Genomic DNA, 24,964 nt, shown 5'->3' on the forward strand with positions numbered 1-24,964 from the left:
GGTATCGGGGGGTGAGCGGCCTCGAGGAGCGTGGGGGGTGCCTCGGGGTGAGCGACATCGAGGCGCCAGTTAACTTTAACTACAGATCTTGAAGGGCTCCAAGAGAGGATCACTACAATCAAGAAGGGTAAAAATCGTTGGTTTTACTTGCTCTTGTGGATTCTCAACCTATCTACTAAATATATTGACTGGTTAAATAATAAGAAGCTTGGTCATTTATTGAAAATTTTGCACATCAATGATGATTGTCGAAATTTATATTCACGGAGTTTATTGGAAGAAAAATGAAGACATGTTTGAATGTTTTCAATTTAATCATTTTGGTGCAAATGCTTTGAGAGTTTGCGTATTCGAAAGTCAGACAGTTTTTATGATTTAATTAAATATTAGTGCTTTAATTATTTTAAAAAAATCTAGTGCTTTAGTTATTATTATGAACTTTCTGAGTTTAGTTATTAATAAATAAAATTTGCATTAGTTGTAATCTAATCATATAAAAAAATGAAATGCTAATTGTTGGTCAAATTGTTGAGGAGGTTAAAACCCCACAAACATGCTTGTATGAATATCTGGTAAAACAAATAAGGAGGTTTATATCCCTGCAAAACGAAAAATATAGATACAATTAGTTTAAGGGGAAAAAAACTATTAACCAAACGAAAAAATATTTGATTACAAGCTCGGATGTTCAGTCTTTTAACGATATAATATATCACTAATTCTCCCGAAAAGAAGAAGCAAAGAGGCACAAGATGTGCACTAAATGAATTGTTGGAATTAGGGAGTCAAACATTTTTTCATGTTGCAAAGAAGACTTAATAAGTTGTAAATAATTTTTTTTATGGGTAAAAATTTACTATTGATGATCGTCTCAAATTGTTTTAAAGGTGTATGTGAGTTGCTTCAATAGTGCTGCTGGAGAAGGAGCGTGAAAATAATGACGAAGAAAGCGTGAAAGAATAATGGTGATGACTTTGGTACCTAGGGCATTTCCCTCACATGCTGAAGCAAGAAAGCCCCCATCTTTTATGACATTTATAAAGAAAATGATTTGGAATAACAACAGCCAAAATGACTTCCTTTTTTTAGAGTGATCCCCATCAAGCGAAACCCCACTCAAAATGGTTACTGGACAAGGACTGATTGTCTTTCGAACATCAAATCTCGAGTACAAGCCAAGGAAAAAGACTGTCATCTCAAGCATACCATCGACATTGTAAGGAAAGGACAGGCCACGTACCCCCATATAGAATAGAAAATAGAAAAGAATGCATTTCATTTTTTCTCCCATGCTTTCTTAACAACCAAGCAAATATTTCAATCTCCTTGGGAAGGATGTGAACACCGTAGCTGAAGATGTGAAATCAACACCCCAAGCAGCCATTTCCCTATACGAAAGCAGAAACGGCGAGAAGACAGAAGGGAATAGGATTTTGAATCGGTGAAGGCAAGTGTTGACCTCGTGGCAATGAAATTCTTCCCGTAGCTGAGGAGGGAATGATGTCCAAAGAAAAGAGTTAACTGCCTTGGAGCCAATCTCAACATTTGGTGCTCCCAATCCAACGAGTGGCATACTTGGAGCGAGTAGTACGAAAAAAGAAGTCTTGAAGTCCCTTTTGTTTGACATTTAACATAAGAGCACTCCAATATTAGATGAGAAGCAAATATCCTCAACTAATTCTTCCATGAAAAATTAAGCATATGTAAATGGAAGACTGCCACTGTTGAATGAACAACCCACTGAAATCTTCATTAAGTCATAGCAGAAAGCAATATTGAAAATCAAAAGACAGGAAGTTTGACAAATACTGCTAAGAACATTAGTTTAAAGTCTCCTATCTTGCACAATTACAAGCTCATTGAAAGCAAATATCACTCAACCACCATCAAATATAGCCTTAGTTTGATCGCCCAAACACCAAATCCTTAGCTGAGTGCTGAAAAAAGGACCTAAGATAACGATCATTGAGGTAAGCAGGAGAAGCTAATGACTACTTGACCTTTACAGAGCATGCCCTACAAGAAAACAAAGTAATTAGTTATAATTCAAGCTATGCGGGGAACAAAGTGAGGGAATTCTTTGTTTGGGGGGAGGGGGAGGGAGAGGGGGGGCAATTCTTCAACTGAAGTCTCATTACTGGTTTGGGAGATATTTAGAAATGGATTTCTACCAACAAATACAGAATTGAGCTAACCTCTAGAGCCTTAGCAGTCCAGCACAACAAATTCTATGAAGCTTTTACGTTTCTTGGGTTGTTAACAATCCAACCTTACTCCAAATTTTTTAGCAAGAGATTCTACAATGGTTGCGAGAATTAACAACTTCCGCAGCACTACTCAAGACTAACATTATACTTCGTCATCATAATAGGCTATCGCAACGCAGTCTGGTCTACCACAAATGATTCAGACACGGAAAATACTCAAACAAGCCAATTATGCATAGTTAGTTACTACATAAGCCATAAATATGTAACCTAAAAATTGATGCAAAATGAACAACCTAAGAACCCAGCATACTACAGAACTTCTTGCAAGAACAATGACCACCCACCTCATTTTAATTGACCTGCTTGTCTTTTCATGGAGATCAATATAAAAATGTGTCATAAGTTACTATATTTGAGTTTGTTACAGATATTTTATAAATTATAATATTGACTCACTGTGAAATTATTAAAAGTGGATAATACTTTTCCATGGTGGAGATTTCATTCAAGCAAAGATGTTTTATCACAGGATGGAAGAAAATGGTAGGTCAAAGAAGTTAAGGACGAAGGGAGAACTTCAAACTCTAGACAAATTTAGTGTCCATGATATTTTCTCAATACCTCTGTCTGTCCAAAACCTATATCACTATATATTCAAAACCAGAGCAATTTCCATCCACACCTTCCAGATCCATCAAGAGACAACATCATAACAGCGCACCATCTGGATTTCAAGATTGACAAACTTAAATTCAACACAAAACAGTATCAAAAAGTTCCTGTTTGGATGATATAAAATCACTACCTTCAGTGCAACAACCAAATGATCAGAGACAGGTGATCTTTCGAGGGGAAAAAGGCGTTCATCATATTTTGCGAGTATTGCATATACAGGCCATCTTCCATGAGATGATCTTCAATAAATTCATACAATAATAATAAAATCGTCCATCAACTTTGCCATACAATTACGCAAACAGCTAGTCAAAAGTAAATTGCAGCTTAAAAAGGTCAAGCTTATACTGTCAATTAGCCTATTCCAAACCAATCATCATGCAAGAAACTCACCATAGCAAAAGTACTGAAAATAAAATAGCCTCTAATCAAAGAAGCACTATAATACTTAGCTCAAACTAGCTTTACGGAACTGCATTTTCAGTTTACATATTAATTGCAGAATATACTCCACAAAGACATTGTTATACTTAGAATGAGCTTAGACAAGCAATATAGAGCCATAAAGATTGAAAATGAACTCAGTTAACAGTAACATACTGATTCTACTGCTGCTGATTCTGCTGGTGAGGTGCATTTGGAGGAGGTGGCATTCCCGGGCGAGGAGGTCCAAAGACTGGAATTTGCCCACCAGGAGGTGGTGGAGGCATCCCCGGATGAGGTGGCCCACCAGGCATTCCAGGTCTTGGTGGCTGCGACCCTGGTGGTGGAGGACCTCTCATCATCTGTGGAGGTGGTGGTCCCATGGGCCTCTGACCAAACTGAGGCGGAAACGGTCCAGGACCACCAGGCCTGAACTGTGGCGGCGGAGGCATAGGTGGGCCACCAGGTCTTTGCATTTGCATTTGCATTGGAGGTGGAGGCCCACCACCAGGTGGTCGAACCATAGGAGGAGGCTGCTGCGGGTAATTAATCGGCGGACGAGAAATCTGCGGCTGCATCATTCCCGGTGCAGGTCCACCAACACCACGAACAGGACCAGCAAGACCCGGCTGAGCATGAACCATCGGACCAGTCGGAACACCCCGACCCGCAGCCCGACCCAACCCGGGTCCAGGAACAGCAGAAACACCACCAGCAGTAGCTTTAACACGAGAATCATCCGGAGGTGGAGGACCTTCAACAGTCATGGAAATCACTTCTTCACCCCTGAGAAGAAGAAGACCAAGTGTACGGCGATCTTCACGTTCTTCCTTAGAACCTTTAGTAGGAGGAAGCTTACGAAACTCTTCACAATCGCCGAGTACAAGATTCATATGTCGATCAAATGCCATAAACTTGCCGATCAATTGACGGCCATCCTGGATAGTAACACGCATACGATAATTGATGTATTGAAGCATCTTAGAACTCTTCGACATCGACATTGTGACTGAATTTGAAGCAAAATCGCAAATGGGGTTTAGGGTTTTGCGCAGATCTCAGAAATTGGGAGAAAGCGTTTGGGGACTCTGCTCGGGGAGTGAGTTAACTGAATAGGGTTTTGGAAATTAGGGCTTTTTTGGGGTAGTTTTGGATTTATGGTAAAATGGGCGGGCCACTTTGTATTTTCATTTTCAATCTTTTTCCCTCTCAAATAACCTCAACGTCAATAAATGAATATTTTATTAATTAATACACGCTCTTGTTCATATTAAATGAATTGTTGAAGTAGAGGCATTTCTTAAGAAAATATAAATTAAAAGTTGTTTTTATTATTATCCTTTTGATTATTTTCAAGTATTATACTAGAAAATGTGAAGGAGTTAAAGATATTAGGGTAAATATAGAAAAAGTTCGAATACTTTTATTGAACTTTAATTTTTAAACTACGAAAAAAGTTTCAACAATTCATTAGACTAGAGTGAGTATTGTTATTGCGAAAGATCAATGTATTTCTAAAAACATGACATTCTTTGGATGAAAGGACAAATTTTATTTAAAGTTTTGTATTCATCTAATTCCTACTTCGTTATTCATAAAAATATAGTATATACAAACTTTAAGCGCGTTTGGCCATAAATTTCAAACATATTTTCACTTTATTTGAAACTTTTGAAGTTGAAGATGAAGATAAAATTGTATTTGATAATACTTTTTTTATAAAGAATATGTGAAATTATGTTCATGCTTAAATATACATAAATACAACCTTGAAAAAATGAGTTGAAAAATAGATTATAAGTTATTTTTAATTTGAAATTCAACTTCAAGTTGAGTTTGAATCATTTATAACCAAATATTGATTTTCAAATAAAAAATAGTAAGAATTTCTAGTGTCATACAGTCCTAAAATTAGATGTTGATAAAACTGACTTATTCAGCTTAAAGTAATACTCATGAGTTGACTTTTGTTCAATTTGAGATTATTGATGTTTTCAATGATTTTGCCAACATTTTGTTTGTAATTGTAATAGTACTCGCCTGTTCAATAATACTTGTTCATTATTGACTTTACTTACTTCTTAAAAACTATAAATAGAAATATAATTTTACTATATCATTCTTTAAATATAATAAATATAATATCTTGAAAAAAGAAATGATTATATTTAATGATTATGGTTAATTATCCATTGACTTCATAAAGTGGACAAGTATTGGTTGGACATCCCAAAATAGTATAGTGCATAACTATTGTTGGACGGAGGGAGTATTATTTTTACACAATATTCACAACTTTTTAAGAATTCAAATTCATTTAACAACTACAACAACAATTACACTTGCTTTGTACTATTGACAATATAACTCAGGTTGCAGATTTCTATAATCATCTACACTGTTGCTTCATGAATAAATACTATATTTATTTTGAATAAATACATTCTATCGAAAATAATACATACATCTTATCATCTTTAGATCTCGCTTGTGAAATTACGCTGAGTATGTTGTACAATATAGAGTCCAAGGCTTCAGTGCACCACATGCCCAACAGCAAAAAAAAGAATACACTAGGCAATACAACTGGATAGAAACATTCTCTCTTTCCAATGGACACAGAATAATGGAGTACATGTACAACAAATCCAGAACCAAAAGAAAAAAAAATTGTACAATGTAGAGCTCCACAAAAATCACAACCTCAACTAACTGGATTACATATTCTCATTTCATCATCATAAACTAACCCTATCACCATTAAGAATTACATACAAAACTAACTAATGTTGCATTTAATTACAGAATAAAATGCTCCCTGACTATGTTAGATCCATGTCAATAAATATTTCTCTGGAAGACAGCTTCACGTGTTCCACAACAGTCAAAGCTGTTAAGCATAATAAGAAACTACGTGTTCTATACCATAGCGAGCAAATCTAGCAGGGGCTTATCGGCTAGTTCTTCCCCTTTTAAATGCAGGATGAATGACTTTATTGCTAGACTGTAGTTTGTCAATCTTCGCCATACCTTCCTTCATCCTGTTCAATACAATAGGTATGGCAGATGCATTACTTGTTATCTTCTGCTTAAGGAGCTGCGCTTTTTCAGCTTCTTTCTGCACCTCTCCAGGTAAGGCGGCACCAGGCTCTTCTACGTCTGTGACAGTGATCAGGATAATAATTACAAAGAAAACGAATCTGTAAATCCACAAATTTACTGTACTATCAAACACAAGGATACCGATCTTTGCATTTCTGCATGCATTTTTCAAGGCTTCCACTAACAAAGCTAAAATCTTAAGGGAATCTGTGATTTAAGTGCATTTAGCTCTTAATCACTCTATGAACATGTCTCTAGCCTTGTAGCTCTCAAGCAACAAAGAAAAACAATCATTTCTTAAAGATAAAGCAAAAGCAAGAACTCATATCGAACTGTAAGTGGACTTTATGATTCCTCTTTCATTTTATTACACTAAAGATCTCACATTGAATAGTCAACAATTGTTCAACCATTTATAAGGTTCCGGATATATCTTGGGCCGAAATTTTCCATCGAATCACGACAAAACCTTATAAGGTCTCTATGCAAGTAGGTGGAATACCGGATAGTTATCTTGTTGACTTCCGCTTCCTAGAGTTCTTCATATAATACATGAGCTTATTATTCTTAAGGTCTGTGTGATTTTACCACTACCCCTAAAATACTGTTTCAGAAATTTGGCTCTAACTTAAACAGTTAACCAGGAGACCTTCCAGATCTGAAATGCCTCCAGTTTGAAGACAATGGAGGACAACTTCACTCTGTGAAAAAGCTGAAAAACAAAAGACACAAATATCTAGCAATGGTTCATTATTTCTAAAGATACTTGTCCAAAAAAAAATGAGAAGAAGAAAGGGTTTATCAACTGCAGGGTCAGTCAGGGCACACCGTACAAAAAGGAGGAAAAGCACATCTGTAAACGCAACCTCATTCTGAAAATTTTACTGACAGTTAAGAAACAACTTCCAGTATTATCAAGAGGCACTAAAATAATTTAAGAACACCTACTCCTGCTAAAATAATGTGAAGACCGTTCATTCAGAAACAAACCATTCCTTCAACATTTATTAAAAGAGGAAAATGGAAGAGGAAAACTGATCACTCAACAAAAATATGGTAGCAAAAGAACCTTATCTCTTTTTGCACGACTGCATTATGATGGAACTTTCTCATAAACTATATCGCAGACTTTGTGTTTCTTTTTTACTGTTATGTTTAAACTTCACTTTAATCATTATCTTATTGCTGGGGACGAGGGAGATGCAGTTGTATCTTTACTAATTTCTTTTTTCTAATCATTTTACTAGCAGTGTGCTTTGGTTCAGATCACTGCTTACTCAACTGTTCCATTGTGTATTCTATTGTTTGTTGGTGTGATATTGATCTAATTTTGCGCAGAGTTTCAATACGAAGGTAACACTCTTCTCTCAAGCATCATGGACTCAAGAATATGAGAATAAATGAAAACTCATGTTCACATAATGGCTTAACTCGGTGGGTCAAGATGAACACAAACTATCCTTCAGTACAGTTTCAATTAACAAGGCAGTACTCTTTTTTCAATCATCATGCACTCAAGAATATAAGAATGATGGAGAACTCATATTCGCATAATGGCTTAACTCAAAGGGTCATGCTAAACCCAAACTATCATTCAGTACAGCTTCAATTAATAAGGTAATACTCTTATTTTAATCATTATGAACTCAAGAATATAAGAGTAATGGAAACTCATATTCGCATAATGTCTTAACTCGATGAAAAAGCAAGAATAACCTCACGTCAATACAGAGATCTATGACACCACCATAGTTCATAGCACAGCACGTTCACCCAAGCGTTAACCAACTCAAATAAGTCCTAAGTGACTAGAGAAAGAAGTTCAAGAGTTAAGAACAGAAGCACATCCTTTTTACCATAAATGTATGAGTTTCAAAACACAAAATGGGTCCAAGTTCAAAGTCAACAACAATGATGTCACCCCAAGTCTCTTCTCTACCTATGCTCAAAACTCAGTGTAGAACATTTACACAGCGATTTCTAAACTCCCAGGCCTAAGCTGACACCAAGTCTAACAACCTCCCCTGATTAATAGCTTGCATAATAAGGACATAATGTCTGAGAATTTTAACTATAAAGACATGGGTTTTTAGTTTATACAGAAATAGAATAATCTGAATTGACAAATTTCTTTCATAATAATAAGGTAGGATAGACAATTTCTTATCCTCAAGGAATTCACTCATTGCACCATTCTCTATAATGTGCTTCTAAGACCGTTCGATAATTGTGGTCTTCTTGTATTGTGAATATACTTCTATCTGTAAGAAATGGAGAAAAGTAACTAAAATATGGCCTAGCATTGCAGGTCAATGAAGCTGGAACAAAGAATACAGGATACTAGGGTTCAAATCCTAGCAGAAACAAAAAAAGGTAGTTGAGTTGGCTGCATACAAAACAAGAATAAACAGAGAGAAGTTTGAAAAAAGACACCAAATGTCACCATTATAAAACATTGTCAATCAATCAATCAACAATACCAAACTAATTGGAATCGTCTATAACAACCATTGAACACTATACGTCATCCAATTCCAATACTAAACAATTTTCCGTGTAATTAACAGTTTGAATCTGAGAAGAACCCTAGAAACGTACCAGATGTGGGTGGTTGATTGGAGCAGCCAGGTTGAGATTCGGGGCTATCAAAAAGGGGTCTTTGAGCAGTAAGAATGGAATCGAGAGTAGTTTTAAGCTGACCCGGAAGTGTAGTTCTGAAATCCACAATTTTCTCAGCCATTTGTTGAACTTGTTGTTCCAGGTCCCGTATTTCTTCTTCCAGTTCTTGTATCCCTTCTTCTGACTCCGACTCCGACAAGTCATCGTCGTCTTGGCCTAGGGTTTCCGGTTGCTGTGCTCCGATCGAATTGGGTCTTCTCGTTTCCATTACTTACTGAGTAGAGAGTGAAGTGAAAATTTTGAATGTTGAAAAAACAGAACTTGAAATAGCCAGTTTGATAAATCTGGTGGGACAACTTTTTTATAGCATTAAATTAAATTGTGTAGTCATCATATACTATGTAAATTTTAGGATTTTAGTAATTTTTTTAGGATAGAATGTTGGTAAAAAGTCAAATTTTTTTTTTAAAGAATGTATTAGAAAAAAATAGATACAATAGTTTTATATATTAATAATATCTTGTTTGGTATATTTTATTAAATTGAACCTAAGCGTTGTTTTAGTTTCTTGCATATTCTTGTCACTGTGGTATGAGTTTCTATTGATTTGAAGTTATTCAAAATATTATATATCGCAATATTACGTAGGATTTGACTCATATAATATATAGTATAATTTTTCGATGAAGGTTGTCCAGTTAGACATTTTAATACCATCGTAGCTTCTGATGGAGAAATCCATGATATTAGTAATGCAAATATTTTATTTTATTGATGAATAATATATTTATCACACATTTTAACACAATTGTAATACATTGTGTCATTCTTGTCAAACAAACATAATATATTTATATCTAGGGCTAACCCATCGGTGGCCCCTTAAATTTGGCACGAAGTTTCACTTAGGCACCTTAAGTGGGCGATGTTCATTTTAGACACCTCATGTAGGGTCTCGCTGTGTCATTTTGACACTTTTTTGCCAATCAACAAAAATATATGATGTGTGTGTATTACACTCGCGAATGACGTGTAAAGTGGCGAATTAAATGACGACATTTGTCAAAAAATAATTTGTAGATATGAATTTTGAATAAAAATATAAAGTAACCAATGACTCAATGACACATGGATTTTTGCCCAAATAATTTTTTTAAAACAAATTAAATCAATAAAATCCCCACATGACCCCCCACCTCACCCCACCCCACCCCCAATTGTCTTCTCCAAAAACCCATACCCACCCCACCCCACGCCACCCCACCCCCAATTGTACATTTTTGTCTACTTGATCAGTTGTTGCTGGCCCAAGTGCTTGAGCTGTTCCCTTTTCAAATTCAGCAGTATATGAATATTCATTTGCATTTTCAGCAGCCAAATCATCTGGAGCTTCACTCTCCTGGAGATCAAGGGAGACTTTGACTCTGTCTTTCCACCCCTCAAGGGCATCACCCACACTACGACAAGGGTTAGGTTGAATCCTTTGATGTGATGAATCAGCTGGAGGTAAAGGATTTTCAGGTTGATCACTGCCCAGTTTTTGTCCATTTGAAGAATCAGAAGCCATGATTTCAACCATAGAGGCATCGGGAAAACCTCTCATGGGAGCAAGGTCATGTTGAAGCCCACTAACATCAGATCCCTTCGCTTCAGGAGCAATATCTTTTAAATTTGCTTGATTAAATTCACCTCTAGGCTCAGACGCAGCAGTTGGGACATTATCACTCACAGATTGAGAAGTGTCCGATTGCAGCACCTCTCTATTTTCTGTTGTTGGTTCCTTTTTTGTGTCATTTGCAGGATCACCTTCTTCACCAGCTCCTCCAGAACTTTCCTCCAAATGCTCAGGGTCTGCCTCATCAAAAGTTGCATCTGAATCAGCGCTTTCATCTCCCTCATTTTCATCAGCAGGATTGCCTTGCTGGTCCAAATCATCTTCCATCATCGGTTCAGCAGTCTCTGGTTCATCCATATTACAATCATCTTCAGGACCTTCCTCATGTTCATCATTTTACTGTAACTATTTTTATTCACCATGTTGGATAGTTAAGTTTGCAAAAATGGTGGCTGAAAATGGGAAAGAAGAAGAAAAAAATAATTAAAAAATCGACTAAATAGGGTTTTCACGCGCGCTCAACAAGTGTATTACACTCTCTAAGCCATGTAAGCAAAAAGTGTCAAAATGACACAGCGAGACCTTGCATGAGGTGTCTAAAATGAACATCGCCCACTTAAGGTGCCTAAGTGAAACTTCGTGCCAAATTTAAGGGGCCACCGATGGGTTAGCCCTATTTTTTATGCATGCATTAGCATGATTAAAGACATAATTGTGCTCAAAAGTTTTGTCACATCCTTTCCACCATATTTGTGGAGGTATTTTTGTAAATGATTTTGTTTTGGAAATAATGTAATACATGTTATTTTTTATATATCAAATTAAGCACTACATCAAAATAATTTCAGTATAATTAATGTAAGTATTACTAATACATTATATTCAACTTTATTCTTATACACTATATCAAAAGAGTTCCGTTAAAATCATTCTTGCTGCAAAAATTTGGACTCTTTTCTATGTCATGTTGTTTAGTTAATAATTTATCTGTAAAAAATAGTGTCAACCAAGTCTGGGTGGTGTAGTCGGTTATCACGCTAGTCTCACACACTAGAGGTCCCCGGTTCGAACCCGGGCTCAGACATTTTTATTTTTTTAATAATTAATTTTGGTGTTTTTCTTCAGTATTACATTACTGCTTATTTGTTGCTTGTGATAGAACACATTTACTGGCATGTTTATATCAGTTCATTTCTGATATCATTAGGAGAAAAAGTCTAGTTGATTTCTCAAACAGTCACTCAGCTAATAGTTTTTATTTCAAAAAGTCATTTTTAAGTAAGAAGACAGTCTCAAAAAGTCATTTTAATCGAGAACAAAGTCTATTAGTTGAGTGGCCATGTGAGAAAATCATGGGAGTCGTGATTACTAGACTATATGAGCAAATTAAATTGTTTCATCAATCATGGCTCTTCTACTATATCTCCAAGAGTTTCATGCTTCTCATGAGATTGTACACACATACTTTTGTACATTTGAGAGCACATTATGTAAGCCAATTTCGAATTAACTGAATTTATAAGCTGATCTCAATGCGCGTTATATTTTTCTAGAACGAATACTTTCTACCAGAACTATATTTTATTTACATATATGGGAATAGAAATATGTCTTCTCTTGTTTTCCTCAGGTATTGAAACAACATTCATATATGGGACATTCCCTCTTTATGTACAGTTGCTGAAGTCATGATAGAGAAGACTTCAGTCTTTCGTTTAAGGCGTAATTCCTAGTCATCCTATGAGGTTGGCCAACCATTTGGAGAGTGTTCACTAAAACTTCTCTTTCTTTTGCTGTTTACTATTTCTTGAATCTGCTTTTCGTTTGCCATTGCTTCGTGGATGTTGTCGTGAACACGCTGACAGAGCTCATCGAGTGCAAGCATTGGAAATGGCTCCTCGATAAGGACACCAACCTGCAAAAATGAACAACCTCTTTTGGTCAAATATGAATCCGTTTCAATTTGTTTGTCTTACTAGTCCGTTTCAAAAGGAATGCATCTTCCCTTATTTTGGCAACTTTGCACATGGTATGTTTAAGATTAAATGGTTGCATTCTACATATCTTTAATTTACAACCACAAGATTCAAAAGTCTTCTTTACTTTCTTAAACTCTGTGCCAAATAAAAAACAAATAAATTGAAACGGAGGGATTAGTCATCCTCTACGCTCCTCATCCAGAAAGCTAAATATCCAAGCTGAGATCTCTGTATAGGACAGCACCAATGCTCTAATAAAACAAGAACCCTTTCACTGTGTTTCTCTCTACTCTTTATTTTTGTTATTATCTGTGCCTTTTTTTGTGTGGGTGGGTGTGGGGAGAGGGCATCAAATAGAAAACGGCAATAGCTCTGAAAAGACAAATTGTATATCTTCTCTTTCATCTCGAAAGAGATACAATGACCAATGTTACAGTATCATGAAGCTTGGAGCCTCAGACCATTTATCAGACAACAACAACAACAACATACCTAGTATAATCCCACAAGTGGGGTTTGGGGAGGTAGGATGTACGCATACATATCAAATACTTTGTGTACATTCAAGATGATGTTAGGTGGAAAACTCCATCTATTGAAACTTAAGGGAAACTATAGTATGTTCGTTTTTTCTTTTCTTCCTGAGCTATATATTGCTAGTATGGCAGGCCAAGTCTAACATTTTAATAGAGCCTTGCCTTTAAACAAATTGATCTCTACTACATGAAGTAATTAAATCACAAAGTATTTGTTCTTCTGGTTAGAGTATAGACCGAAAGCTTGGCAAATGAGGAGAAGAAAATAAAACCTGACCTCTTCGATGCAGAATAAGGAAGCCGCACTTATGAAAGTTGCTGGAACCACAATCCAGTGGCAATCATCCCAAAGTATAATAGGAAGAGTTAGATGCCAAAGGACTAAGAACCTTGACGTCAATCGAGTGTATGAAAGGGGAATAGGTATGCCCAAGAGTTGTTCACATACACCAATACCTTCATGGAAACAAGTAATCTTTGACTCCTGCACTTTTCGAAACCATAAGTCATCGGAGACTATTCACAAGGTTTATTAAATCTTAAGAGCATCCAGTTAGTGTGCTTAGCAAGATTACCAAAAACAGAAAACCACAGAATATCATTCTTCCACAATCCATCAAGAAAAGATATTTTGATGAAAACAGATATTCCTATGGTTTGTTATTTACATTGATCTTCTAATATGCCAAAAGGAAAAAGTTTGAAACAGAAATAAAAGATGCAGCCACTGGGAGACTTTTCTACTTCATTTAAGAAGTATAACTTTATGAAAAATAATTACCAGCTGACTCAGTATTGTCCCGTCCAAGTTTAATGACTGAAGGCTCTGAGAGATGAATCCAATGATGCAACGAGGGCGATGCTTAGAACTGACAACTAATGCTAGATCATCAGCCTCGAGTAAGTTTTTGAGATCACTTGCTATATCCGAGTCATATACTATGTGGCACTGCATAGAAGTACTGTAATCTTAGTGGTTAATACTATGCAAGAGGCAAGGAGCTTTATCCCTTTGCTTATCATAGAAAATGTATTTTGCTTTTAAGTAATTCGTGCATGTACAATACGACTTATTAGTGAATCAGTATGCAAACTGCAAAGAGATCGAAGTACCACATGTTCCATGTTTAAAATGTAAGATAGGGATTTAAAGCTTCTACGATTTTAAGGTCATTTCAGTTAAACCTCAACAACAATACTGTAATAGAAGGCCTATCGATGCAGTTTTGAGAAACTTCCTTCTAATTTATGATCGAACAATGGACAGAAAATACATGGCCATTTCACCCAAGGGTGTGGCCTAGTGGTCAATGATGTAGGTTGAGAACCATAAGGTCTCATGTTCAAATTCCAGCAGAGACAAAAACACAAGGTGATTTCTTTTCATTTGTCCTAGCCTTGGTAAATAGAGTTATCTGGTACCTATTGCTAGAGGAAGGTGACATCCTATGGAATTAGTTAAGGTGCGCGCAAGCTGGCCTGACACCACGGTTATAAAAAAAAAACATATACATGGCCGTTGAAATTTTGAAAATAACTCAAAAGCCACTCACTAGATTAATTTGTAATTGATGGTTAGATTTTGTGTGTGAATGTCCAGAAACATTCTAGATTTTTTACTGCATTTTCATTTTTCAGCCTCAACTACCTGATCATTGCATTAGCCAGCAGACAGCAGATTATTTTTATTTTCCCTTGTAAATAGAGATTTACTGAAGTTTTGTTATCTCATCCTTTTTTCATATATCGTGACAGAACTAGTTGCAGAAGTAGCATATCAATAACGATGACTTATGATTTTCTCTCCTACACGGAGTACAGGCAGGGGGACGATGCAGCTTGTCGGTACCAGGTTATATGAACCTGTACTTCTAGTGTGGAGTAGAAATTTATGTGTAAAAACTCAATAAAATTGCAATAAATAGTATACATGAACCATAACTTCAAAAATATAATGGATTCAATATTAAAAGGGTGAACCCGTAGATCTTAAATGAGTCCAGGGACCAATTGTAACCCCATAGCAAGAATGATTGAGCATAATATAAAGCAGTGTCGAAGCTAGAATTTTCACTAAAGGGGTTCAAAATATGAAGAAGTAAACACAAGAAGAAGCTAAAGGGAACTCATTATCTACTATATACACCATGTATAAGTTTCTGTTGAAGGGGTTCATCAACGAACCCCCTTAGTCCTACCTGGCTTCACCCTGATTTTACACCACTAATAAAATGTAGGTATGGATACAAAGACTATAGTGAGGGGGGATCTTAGTAGCTCAGTTGGTTGGCTACTTGCACTTTCATGTTGTTGGTAACGGTTCGATTCCCACCTTGTAATCCCCTCTCTTGTTTCCCTTTCCCCTACTTCTATTTTATTTTTTAAAAAGACTATAGTGAGCCAAATTGATCAACATATATACCTTTAAGGCAACTGGAAATGCCATGATATACTGCAAAAGTGCCTCTTTGAGCACATCATCCCTCTTATCAACACAAGCAATGACCTGCCTAGCAAAATCATTAGTTCCAGCAATGACTTTAGTCCAAGCCTTCTTCCCTGCTTCGAACCTCGAGTAAGACGCCTCCGTCCTAAACACCAATAAAAGCGCCAGAGCTGGAGCTGTCAACTGATAAGGCTGTGGACTAGCTCTCAAGATAGGGAAAAACTCAGGCAACCAATGCAATGAAACAGCTGAATTATAACAAGCAATCACAAATGCAAATGAAGTAAAAGCTATAACAGGAGGTATCAACGACAAAACAACCCGCGAATTGAAGCTCGAAAACAAATGCCTAAGATGCCTTAAAGAACTTCTATGTTGCACCCAAGTCTCATGCTTGTATAAAGATCTCTTTTTTCTCATACCCCCTTCTTGAATTTTGTCAGCCCAATCCGGTACTACGCGTAGAATCTTGACAAGGGTAGAAATTAGATTTGAATTCTGTGGGGTTCTTGAAGGTTGAGAGGAACAAAGAACTCTAAAAGTGAACTTCTTATAGACTGGTGGTTGTTGTTGTGAATTTGAAGGTTTCTTGAGGGTAAAATGGGAAGAAAAAGATGCATTTGTTGGAGATTGAATGGTGAAGAAGGTTCTTGGATTTGTCATTGATGAGAATTAGGGTTAGGGTTTGGAGGAAGGTGACAACATGGGAGATGTTTGAAACAAGTGAAGTGAAGAACATAGTGGATGCTAGATTAGGTGGTTGGAAACAGTTAATTTGTGAATCTCCTTTTTTCACTTAGGAATAAAAAATAAATAAAAAGGAAATGCTAGTGTCACAACAAGGTGAGTCAAGTTCATTGACTTATATGATTAATCAACTTAAGACCATATTAAAGTAAATATTACTCTCTCCGTTTTAAAACAAAATGACATAGTTTGACTCGACAGAAATTTAAGAAAATAAAACAGACTATTGAAGTTAATGTTGAACACTCATAAATAATTGTTGATCGTATGAATGGAAATGATGAAGCAATATTGTCATGGTATATTTTATTTCTCCATTGTATTTGTTCTATATAGTATCAGACTTATAATATTATCTTGAATAATTAGATATTTGACTGTGAAGAGAGCCAAATATTATTGAGTATAGAAATGAAATAAGGTGTAAATGAAGAAACATGAATATCGTAGATTCATATAGTTGATTCTAACTTCAAAGAATGTTAATTAAGAGGAAATGTTGTGGATTGTACAAGTCAGAATCAATTATATATATGAATATGTGGTATTCATGTTGCTTCAGGTGCACCTATTCATTTCGATACTCAACAATATCGAGTTCTTTTCATTTCAAATATCTAATTCTTCAAGATATAACTACAAGGCTAATACTAAATACAACAGACACGGTGGAGAAACAAAACACATCATGACAATGATTCATCATTTCAATCCATGCAGTCAACAACTACTTATGAGTGTTCAACATTAGCTTCAATAGTATAAAACAAGTTAAGGTTGCATCTCTCAATATTCTTGTAAGAACAGTGTATAGCTTTACAAAAGTAGCCACCTAGTTTAAGCAAAAGCAACAACATAGAAAGAGTAAATCATTATTTCTCAATGTAAACGTTCGACAACACAAGATTTGAGGAAAATAGATAGTTGAGTAATATTTTGATCCTAATGAAACAAAAATGATACTTAAAGACAATTTCTAAAACTTGAGTAACCATTTTTGGGAATTAATTTGAGAAAGAAGAGTGAGGGGTAAAAGGAGCAACTGTTAACTGAATCATCTTTGTCACGATCCAAAATTATCTAAGTTGTGAAGACATAATAACTTAAGAAATTTCTATGTTCTTCTATAGTTATAAAAAGTTTTAAAATTCACGTTTGAGAATTGAACTAATTATTTAGTTCAAGGTCCAACCTGAATACAACATTCAAGTTAAAATCTACTTAAACTTAGTCATTCACATTTTCATAAGAAGGATGACTAAAGGACAAATTTCGAAAATAATGTTAAGTTTATACTATACAAAGATTTTCTTTCAAAGTTAGCTAATATATTAAATAGACTGATATAACATTTGAGAATTGTTAAAGGGGCCTAACACCTTTTAAAAAAAATATTTGAACGCTTACACTACTTTGATTTTAAATAAAAAAATTCAAAATACCTTTAAAATGATTTCTCAATTTTCCTAAAATGAAGTAGAGACTCTATTTTCATAATAAATAAGCCAATTTTTAATTTTTTTTATTATAATATTTGACAGAGTCCCAGAAATGAGTGAAAGTGCTAAAACTCTATAGTGAAATGGAGAAAAATGAGAGCTTCTCTACATGGATTATCAAGAGATAGAGGAGGAAATCCTCCATAATTTAACACCTTTCTTTGATATGTTTTGTTATAGCGGACCAATTGCATCGATGCATTTGGGAAGACATGTCTCAAATTCTTCAAACACAAAGGAGTCTTAGAAAGTATTTGTGTTACATCTTGAAAGAGAACATTTACTTCATTGTTCTTGAAGAAATTGAGTAGAGATTTCCTCTCAAGAAGTAACATAAATCCTTTTTTAACTCTCCGTTGTCTCGAAGAAACTGAGGCTCGTCTTTCCAAATGCATAGATGCAATGGTTCCTTAATAACCAAGAATACCAAAGAAAGGTGTTAAGTATACATGTAGAGGAAAGCTCCCATCTTTTCCTATTTTACTATAGAATTTTCAACACTTCCATCCATTCCAAGGCCCATTTCAAATATTATAATAAAAAAATTTCATAGTTTGACCTATTTATTTCGGAAAAAAAAGTCGCATATTAATTTTAGAAAATCATTTTCAAAACGTTTTGATAACCCCTATTTAAAATCAGTAGATTAATATATTATGACTAACTTTAAAATAAAATCACTTTATAGTCATTCTTCTTATGAAATAATTTGAATGACTAAGTTCTAATTGATTTTAACTTGAAACATTTTATCCGAGTTAAGGTTTTAAACTAAACAATTAGTCTAATTATTCTCGAATGTGGAATTTAAGCCTTTTAATAATGATGAAAAAACATAGAAAGTTTTCAAGTTATTCTTTTAAAGCTTAAGTCATTTGCCTAAATCAAACCAAATATCCATTCATACATTTAATCTAATATTAAAATTGTTTTCAATAACAATCGAATTAAAATAAAACAGTGTAGAATAATTTATTACGACAGCAAAAATTTAATAGTAGGCTACCATAACACTATTTGAGGCTAATTCAAAATGACAATATTTTGTCTAAAAATAAATGTGAAGAGTAGAAATTTCATTGTGACTCACTTAAAATTTTACAAACATAAAAAATACAAAAAAGAAATCCATAGCAAAATCAGGATAGTGTTAATATCAAACTAATTATGAGTAATTATAATTATTCAATTACTCATAAAAAATCAAATGAATACATAAAATGTTTCAAATGTAGAAGCTAAAATAAAATACAACTTATTCACACATCAATCCTTCAACAAAGAGCGGAGAGAACTTAAACCAAGCCATTCTTTTCTCATTTTTGTTTTTTGTTTTCTTTTGTCTCTTCTATTCTTTTCTTTTTCATCACTTTTGGATTTATTTTTCATTAAATTCCCTTGTTTCTTTTTATTCTTTTCTATTTTGTTTTCTATTTTTGGGTTGGAGATCTAAAAAAATTTAAAAATTTAAATTAAACATTAGATTTAAATCTTTTTTCGTGGTTAAATCATTTCAACTTTTCTTATTTATTCATTTTAGTCTACATTGAAGTTGATTGATTTGCTATATACATAGAATTACAATTGTTGCAGTTATAAATAATGATGCTATAATTAATCTTTTTTACTTGAGAACAGTTGTACATAAAATAAATTTTATTTGTAATAATAGTATTAGGTGTAATTTATATATAGCAATAGAATCAAATGAAACGGCTAATCCGAATAGGGCTTCAAAACGAATATTTATTTTTTGCTTCAAGGCGTATATCGGATAGATATTCATCCTATGAACAAAATATTATTAAAAAAATTAAAGTGTTAATTTTTCTAGTAATGCATCCAATTCATGAAATTCTGAATATGCATCTAAGACTGGGCATCGAATCGGGTTGTATCGGTACCATTCCAGTCTGATCCGGTCCAGTAGTATTCGGGACGGAATGGGATACATTGAACAGGTACACGGAACGGAACGGTATCATGATTTGGTATTAGTATATCGGTACCGGTTCATCCCCGTTCCGATCTGGTCTCGATAAATCATTTTTAATTAAAATTAAAAATAGTATTTGTGTCATTGTTTTATACTTTTATTATCATTTCTTTTTTGTTTATTTAATTTTTAAAAAATACAAACTTAAGTTATTTAAATTACAAGTTATAAGTATAACTTAATAACTTATAAACTTCAAAAGACTCAAATCTTGAAAACTTATAACATAAGCTCAAAAACTTTTAAAAAAACTTTGTTTAACTTAACTTACAAACTTAAATAAGTAAAAATTAAAAAGAATATCTTTAAAATAAACTTAAGTAAAATTACATTATAAATTTTAAAACTTAATTACTATAAACTAATTAATAAACTTAGAAAAATAAAAAAAATATTCATATTTTCTTAATTCAAAATAACTCAAAAAAAAAAAATTATTTTTTGAAATAGCTATATGTGTCGTCCCATTTATTCCATCCCGTTCCGATCCGGTCCATTTCGGTCTGTCCCGATTCTATCCCGGTATATAGTGGGACGGGACGGAACCGAGCCTCCATCCCGGTAATTCCGATATGGTTCATCCTGGTACCGGTCAACAACCCAGTCAAACCATCCCATTTCGATCCGGTACCGGTTCATTCCGATCCGGTGCCCAGCCTTATACGCATCTAAGTCTAAAATGGAAAAAATCAATGTTATTAGCATATTAATGCAAGTTAATTATAACAACACTATTAACATTCCATAGGTTAAGAACATATAAGAAAATGAGATTAAGATGCGTACCTATTAAGCCGTTTGTTCCTCAATGTAGAAGCGCGTTTCAGACATATGGAACAACGAGCTACGTCTTCCTCTCATTGTTCTTCCTACAACTAGCCGTCGAATGTGCAATTGATTTATGGTTAAGGAGATGAGAGGGGACCTAGCTATGAATTTATAGGCTTCAACCTTAACCTAATGGGCCACCCGATAATAGGCTTATTAGGTTTTTTTTAACGAAGCCTACACTACCGTCAATACACATCAATATATGAAGTGATTTGGGTCCAAAAAAGAATTCAATATATAAGCGGCCCAATTATGTCTACCAACTATATTTATTTAGCGTGTTTCACAAATTGTAATAATTAAGTTAATGTTAATCCATATTTAGTTAAAATTCCAACATTTAAGGCATGTATCAAATTATAAATACACATTAAACAAAGAAATTAATGTAAAAGAAAAACTGAGAAAAAATCACAAACAACTCATGATTTGTTCTTATGTAAAGTCAAAGTAAACCTAAAAAAACTTCAAAATTAATTAGCCCCTACCAAATAAGCAGAATTGGAAGTTAAACAAACATCAAAATAAAAGAGAAGAAAATCAAAAAATAAAAAGGAGAGGAGAAAGGAATTTAAGCTATTAAATGAATTTAAACAAACAAAGGAGGAGGGATATCACACATCGTATTAATGTAGTGTGGATGAAGTGGAGGCTTGCCTTTGAAGTCTTGTGAGTTGTGTGATAACAAAATACCATCAAAACTCAAAGGTAAGTTTTAAGAGTGGTGGTTAGACTAGCATTGTTGTATGGGGTGGAATACTGGCCAGTCAAAACCTCTCATGTAAAGCAGATGCATGTTGCCAAGATGGGGATGTTGAGGTGGATGTATAGTCATACTACGAACGATAAGATTAGAAATCAGGATATTCAGAGAAAGGTGGGAGTAACATCTGTGGTGGACAATATGAGAGAAGCGAGACTGAGATGGTTAGGAGATGTGTGGATGCACCAGTGATGAGGTGCAAGAGGTCGGTGTTGTGACCAAATCGCACACGTAAGTGCCCGTGGTCATTCAAGTATTAAAGTGGTTCTTTTTAAGAGCCGGGTACGTACCCACAGGGACTTACACTTATAATTACTTAACTTCTCTAACTTTCAGCTAAACACAAGTGTATTCAAGATTTCAAAAGTGATTTACTTTCTATTTCTAAGATTATAACAAAATGTAACAAAAGCGATTCAATTTCAAGGGTTTAAAACTAATGATTGGGTAAAGTCCAGGGCTGCAGCTTTTATCAGGATTCATGCAATCAATATCATTCATATTAACATTTATCAATTATCGAATCAATGAATCACAGGGTTAAATGTATGATCATGGTCTCCCAACCTTTAATCGCCTACGATAAATAACACCCTAACTACATCGTTGAGCGGGAATATGATGGATTAAGTACTGAGCATTACGATTTCTTTCTGTATGGTGACCCAATCATGGTTTCTAAGTATATCCCTATCCTAGATACAAATTAACCCTAGTTATTTAGAATTAATCATGCCCCTTATGCCCCACATTTTATCCTCTTATTCCTCTCCCGAGTTCAATTTGGATAATAATTTTATTTCAATGGTGATCAATCACGAAATACGGAAAGCAAGAACATAAGAAAGATTCATATGATAATTGACATTAACCCAATAATAAAATCAATAGATTACAATCATCATGTAGCCACAACCCTAGAACTAGGGTATTTAGCTACTCATAATCTAAGAATTGATCAAACAATGTTCAAATAACATACAAAAATCGAAAGGAAAAGAGTTTAGGAAAGAACCCTAAAAATGGTGGAAACGTTCTCCCAAGTCATCGTTCTTCAAAATCCAGAAAAAGAATAATAAAATAAAATAATGACCTATTATACTAAAAGTGCAAACGGCCAAAACTGAGTACTGATGGCGCGTCGCGGAGGCATCTTCAATCTTCTTTCTGCGAATTTTTTCTCTTCTCCGCGACGCAGTCTCGCCACGGAGCACTTTGCCTCAAAACTGACTTTCGCGACCAAAATAAAACTCCCTCTCCGCGACGCGGAGAGGACACGGAGCGCTCTGTCTAGAAATTTATTTCGCAAGCCAAAATGTAATTCCTCTCCACGACGCGAAGAGGATACGACAATGCCTTAGTGACATTTCCTCCAGCTTCTTCCTTGCTCTTTTTTGACTTGGATCTTCTGTGTTCTTCCATTGTCCATTTTTTTGCGCTCGTTTCTCCTCTTAAGCTTACCTACACAACTAATCATGTTGGTTAGCTCATAAACAGACAAAAGACTCAATAAAACTATACACGAACACATATTGAATTCAAACTAAGCTTAAATGCGGACATAATTAGCTTTCTAGGCATATAAATATGCCTAATATCACTACCCCACACTTAAAGCTTTGTTCGTCCTCAAACAACTTACTAACTACTCCTAGACCTAGACTCACTACTATGATATTTGTGCATCCGCTACTATCTTCCAAGGATTTGTACCCAATTAACACAAGCATGTTTTTATTCAGAATATGCATGACTTCTGTAATTGACTTGACAACTTTTAGCAACCAACACATTCAACAACATGTGCACCATTATATATCACTTATCCTTCATACAACAAGTGCCCCCCACTCCAAAGAATAGTCCACACACTCAACTCAACAACTTGAATATCCTTTAAGGACTATGCAAACAAGGTACACTCTCACTCAACAACAACATCAAACATGTATGCACTGAAAACCATAAGCTTGCCCATTATGTACATTTCTACTAATAAAGTGTGTTTGCTTAAAATAAAACAGGACGTGTTCGGGTTGTAATGTAGGCTTAAGGTAAGGGAGGATTCGTTTAGATAAAATTAGTGATGTATCCTCTCTAATGCACTGTTTTCAACTTTTCTCTTATATTCACAACTTTTTCTTTTCGTTTGCCCCCACTTTTTTCATAGGTTTCCACTAGTGTTACCAATCTTGCCTCTATTTCTTATTTGCCCCTTTATTTTTTTCATTTATTTTTTACACTCAATAATAGCCACCCTTGCCTTAGAGATTTCTCTCGAGTTTAAGGTGCACAATGCCCTTGTAAGGGCCAGTGCCATCATTAAGGTAAGCACTAAGTTAGCCACCTTCAACTTAGGTTTTTAACCTTAGTCAAGGTGCACAATGTCCCAAGGACCAGGGCCAATCTCAGATTCATTCTCATGGGGTATACAATTACCTCATTTTTTCACCCTTCCTCAACCAACTGCACAATTCCACCCTATTTACTCTTTCCGCTATTTTCACTTTTCCTCCTAATATAATGCATTAAGTATTTGGGATCAAAGCTAACAGTATCAATAAAAAGGGATTCAACTTCATTATGTGGGTTAGAACAAAATCAAGGCTAAAAGGCTCAAATGGACTATACTAGGGATATTCTTTCTGAACAGGCTACAATTCAAGACAATTCAAAAAAAGCCTATTATCATCTTTTAAGCATAATAACACTTGTATTTCGCTTCAATAACAACCTAGGCAAGTTCTAGACTCAGATGCATTCATGGATATCATCCAAAACTTACCGCTCATGGCACAAGTTATACTCAGAATGGATCAGTCACAACACACAATCATATTATGCACAAGGTTCAGATTAAGCTTAAGTTGCACATTCAGATCATATACAAGAATTTAACCACATTCATACATCAATTTCAACCATGCTTTTCATGCATATTCCTTTCAGACTTTCAGCTTCAGCACAACCAAACCTAAGACTCAATGACGAAATTACCCTTAAGACGGTCGCCATCCATCTATCATTGGGCAGCTTGACTCAACTATGACTACAAACTCAATTCTATAAAAAATAAATCTTTTTTTTGTATTTTGTACAGTTCAAAGGGACTATCCTTGGCCAAAGAACCGAAAACAACATCCAAGGAACCCAAAATAAAACAAACCAAAGACAAAACAGACTCAAACAATGTTCAACAATAGAAATATATGTACAAATCAGATATGTTTGTCACCCTCACCCCACACTTAGCTCAATGCAGTGTCATCTTAGGTACTCATACTTCCCAAAAATGACCAACAACATACTTAAGGAATTATCAAGTTTATCAAATTGATTGGGCATTACAATATCAGTTATAACCACACAACAATTAGTAGTGTTATTCAAGACTTCACACAAATAATCTAGACCTATGAATGCACAATATCGCCCAGCCAATACCGTCAAGCACACTTACCATTCACATATTCAACACCAACATAATGTCTACTCAACAATTCGACACTATAGACCCTTAGCT

General features: G+C 34.8%; 3 protein-coding genes and 1 non-coding gene across 6 annotated transcripts; 1 reads left to right on the plus strand and 3 right to left on the minus strand.

The window, feature by feature from the left end:
* Positions 1-1,722: 1,722 nt before the first annotated feature.
* Positions 1,723-4,444, minus strand: LOC102585140 (small nuclear ribonucleoprotein-associated protein B'-like). 3 transcript variants are annotated; one of them, XR_001473244.1, is made up of 4 exons: positions 3,486-4,444; positions 3,016-3,124; positions 2,832-2,934; positions 1,723-2,016 (listed from the first exon to the last, which is right to left on the minus strand). XR_001473244.1 is itself a non-coding variant. In XM_006345526.2 (2 exons), the coding sequence occupies exon 1, from the start codon at positions 4,310-4,312 to the stop codon at positions 3,491-3,493; it is 822 nt and encodes a 273-aa protein (XP_006345588.1). In that variant the 5' UTR covers positions 4,313-4,444; the 3' UTR covers positions 1,723-2,016; positions 3,486-3,490. The 3 variants fall into 3 exon arrangements, 1 of the variants encoding a protein (XP_006345588.1); XR_001473243.1 differs by having other exon boundaries at positions 2,832-3,124; XM_006345526.2 differs by lacking the exons at positions 2,832-2,934; positions 3,016-3,124.
* Positions 4,445-5,882: 1,438 nt separating this feature from the next.
* LOC102585468 (uncharacterized) lies at positions 5,883-9,389 on the minus strand. Its single transcript, XM_006345527.2, has 2 exons — positions 9,009-9,389; positions 5,883-6,467 (listed from the first exon to the last, which is right to left on the minus strand). The coding sequence occupies exons 1-2, from the start codon at positions 9,295-9,297 to the stop codon at positions 6,259-6,261; spliced, it is 498 nt and encodes a 165-aa protein (XP_006345589.1). The 5' UTR covers positions 9,298-9,389; the 3' UTR covers positions 5,883-6,258.
* A 2,265-nt stretch (positions 9,390-11,654) lies between these two features.
* Positions 11,655-11,728, plus strand: TRNAV-CAC (transfer RNA valine (anticodon CAC)). The gene has a single exon. It is a non-coding gene; the product is annotated as a tRNA-Val (tRNA).
* A 420-nt stretch (positions 11,729-12,148) lies between these two features.
* On the minus strand, positions 12,149-16,381 carry LOC102585804 (UPF0187 protein At3g61320, chloroplastic-like). Its single transcript, XM_006345528.2, has 4 exons — positions 15,582-16,381; positions 13,941-14,108; positions 13,437-13,643; positions 12,149-12,559 (listed from the first exon to the last, which is right to left on the minus strand). The coding sequence occupies exons 1-4, from the start codon at positions 16,266-16,268 to the stop codon at positions 12,383-12,385; spliced, it is 1,239 nt and encodes a 412-aa protein (XP_006345590.1). The 5' UTR covers positions 16,269-16,381; the 3' UTR covers positions 12,149-12,382.
* Between the last annotated feature and the right edge of the window lie 8,583 nt (positions 16,382-24,964).

Source organism: Solanum tuberosum, unplaced genomic scaffold, assembly GCF_000226075.1.
Source record: "Solanum tuberosum cultivar DM 1-3 516 R44 unplaced genomic scaffold, SolTub_3.0 scf00069, whole genome shotgun sequence".
Taxonomy (NCBI): domain Eukaryota; kingdom Viridiplantae; phylum Streptophyta; class Magnoliopsida; order Solanales; family Solanaceae; genus Solanum; species Solanum tuberosum.

Coding starts and splice junctions, on each gene's coding strand:
- LOC102585140 (XM_006345526.2), bottom strand. CDS start 4,312: ATGTCGATGTCGAAGAGTTCTAAGATGCTTCAATACATCAATTATCGT.
- LOC102585804 (XM_006345528.2), bottom strand. CDS start 16,268: ATGACAAATCCAAGAACCTTCTTCACCATTCAATCTCCAACAAATGCA. Junction 13,644..13,940: donor GGACAATACTGAGTCAGCTG/GTAATTATTTTT, acceptor CGAAAAGTGCAG/GAGTCAAAGATTACTTGTTT. Junction 12,560..13,436: donor CCTTATTCTGCATCGAAGAG/GTCAGGTTTTAT, acceptor TCATTTTTGCAG/GTTGGTGTCCTTATCGAGGA.
- LOC102585468 (XM_006345527.2), bottom strand. CDS start 9,297: ATGGAAACGAGAAGACCCAATTCGATCGGAGCACAGCAACCGGAAACC. Junction 6,468..9,008: donor CAATCAACCACCCACATCTG/GTACGTTTCTAG, acceptor TCACTGTCACAG/ACGTAGAAGAGCCTGGTGCC.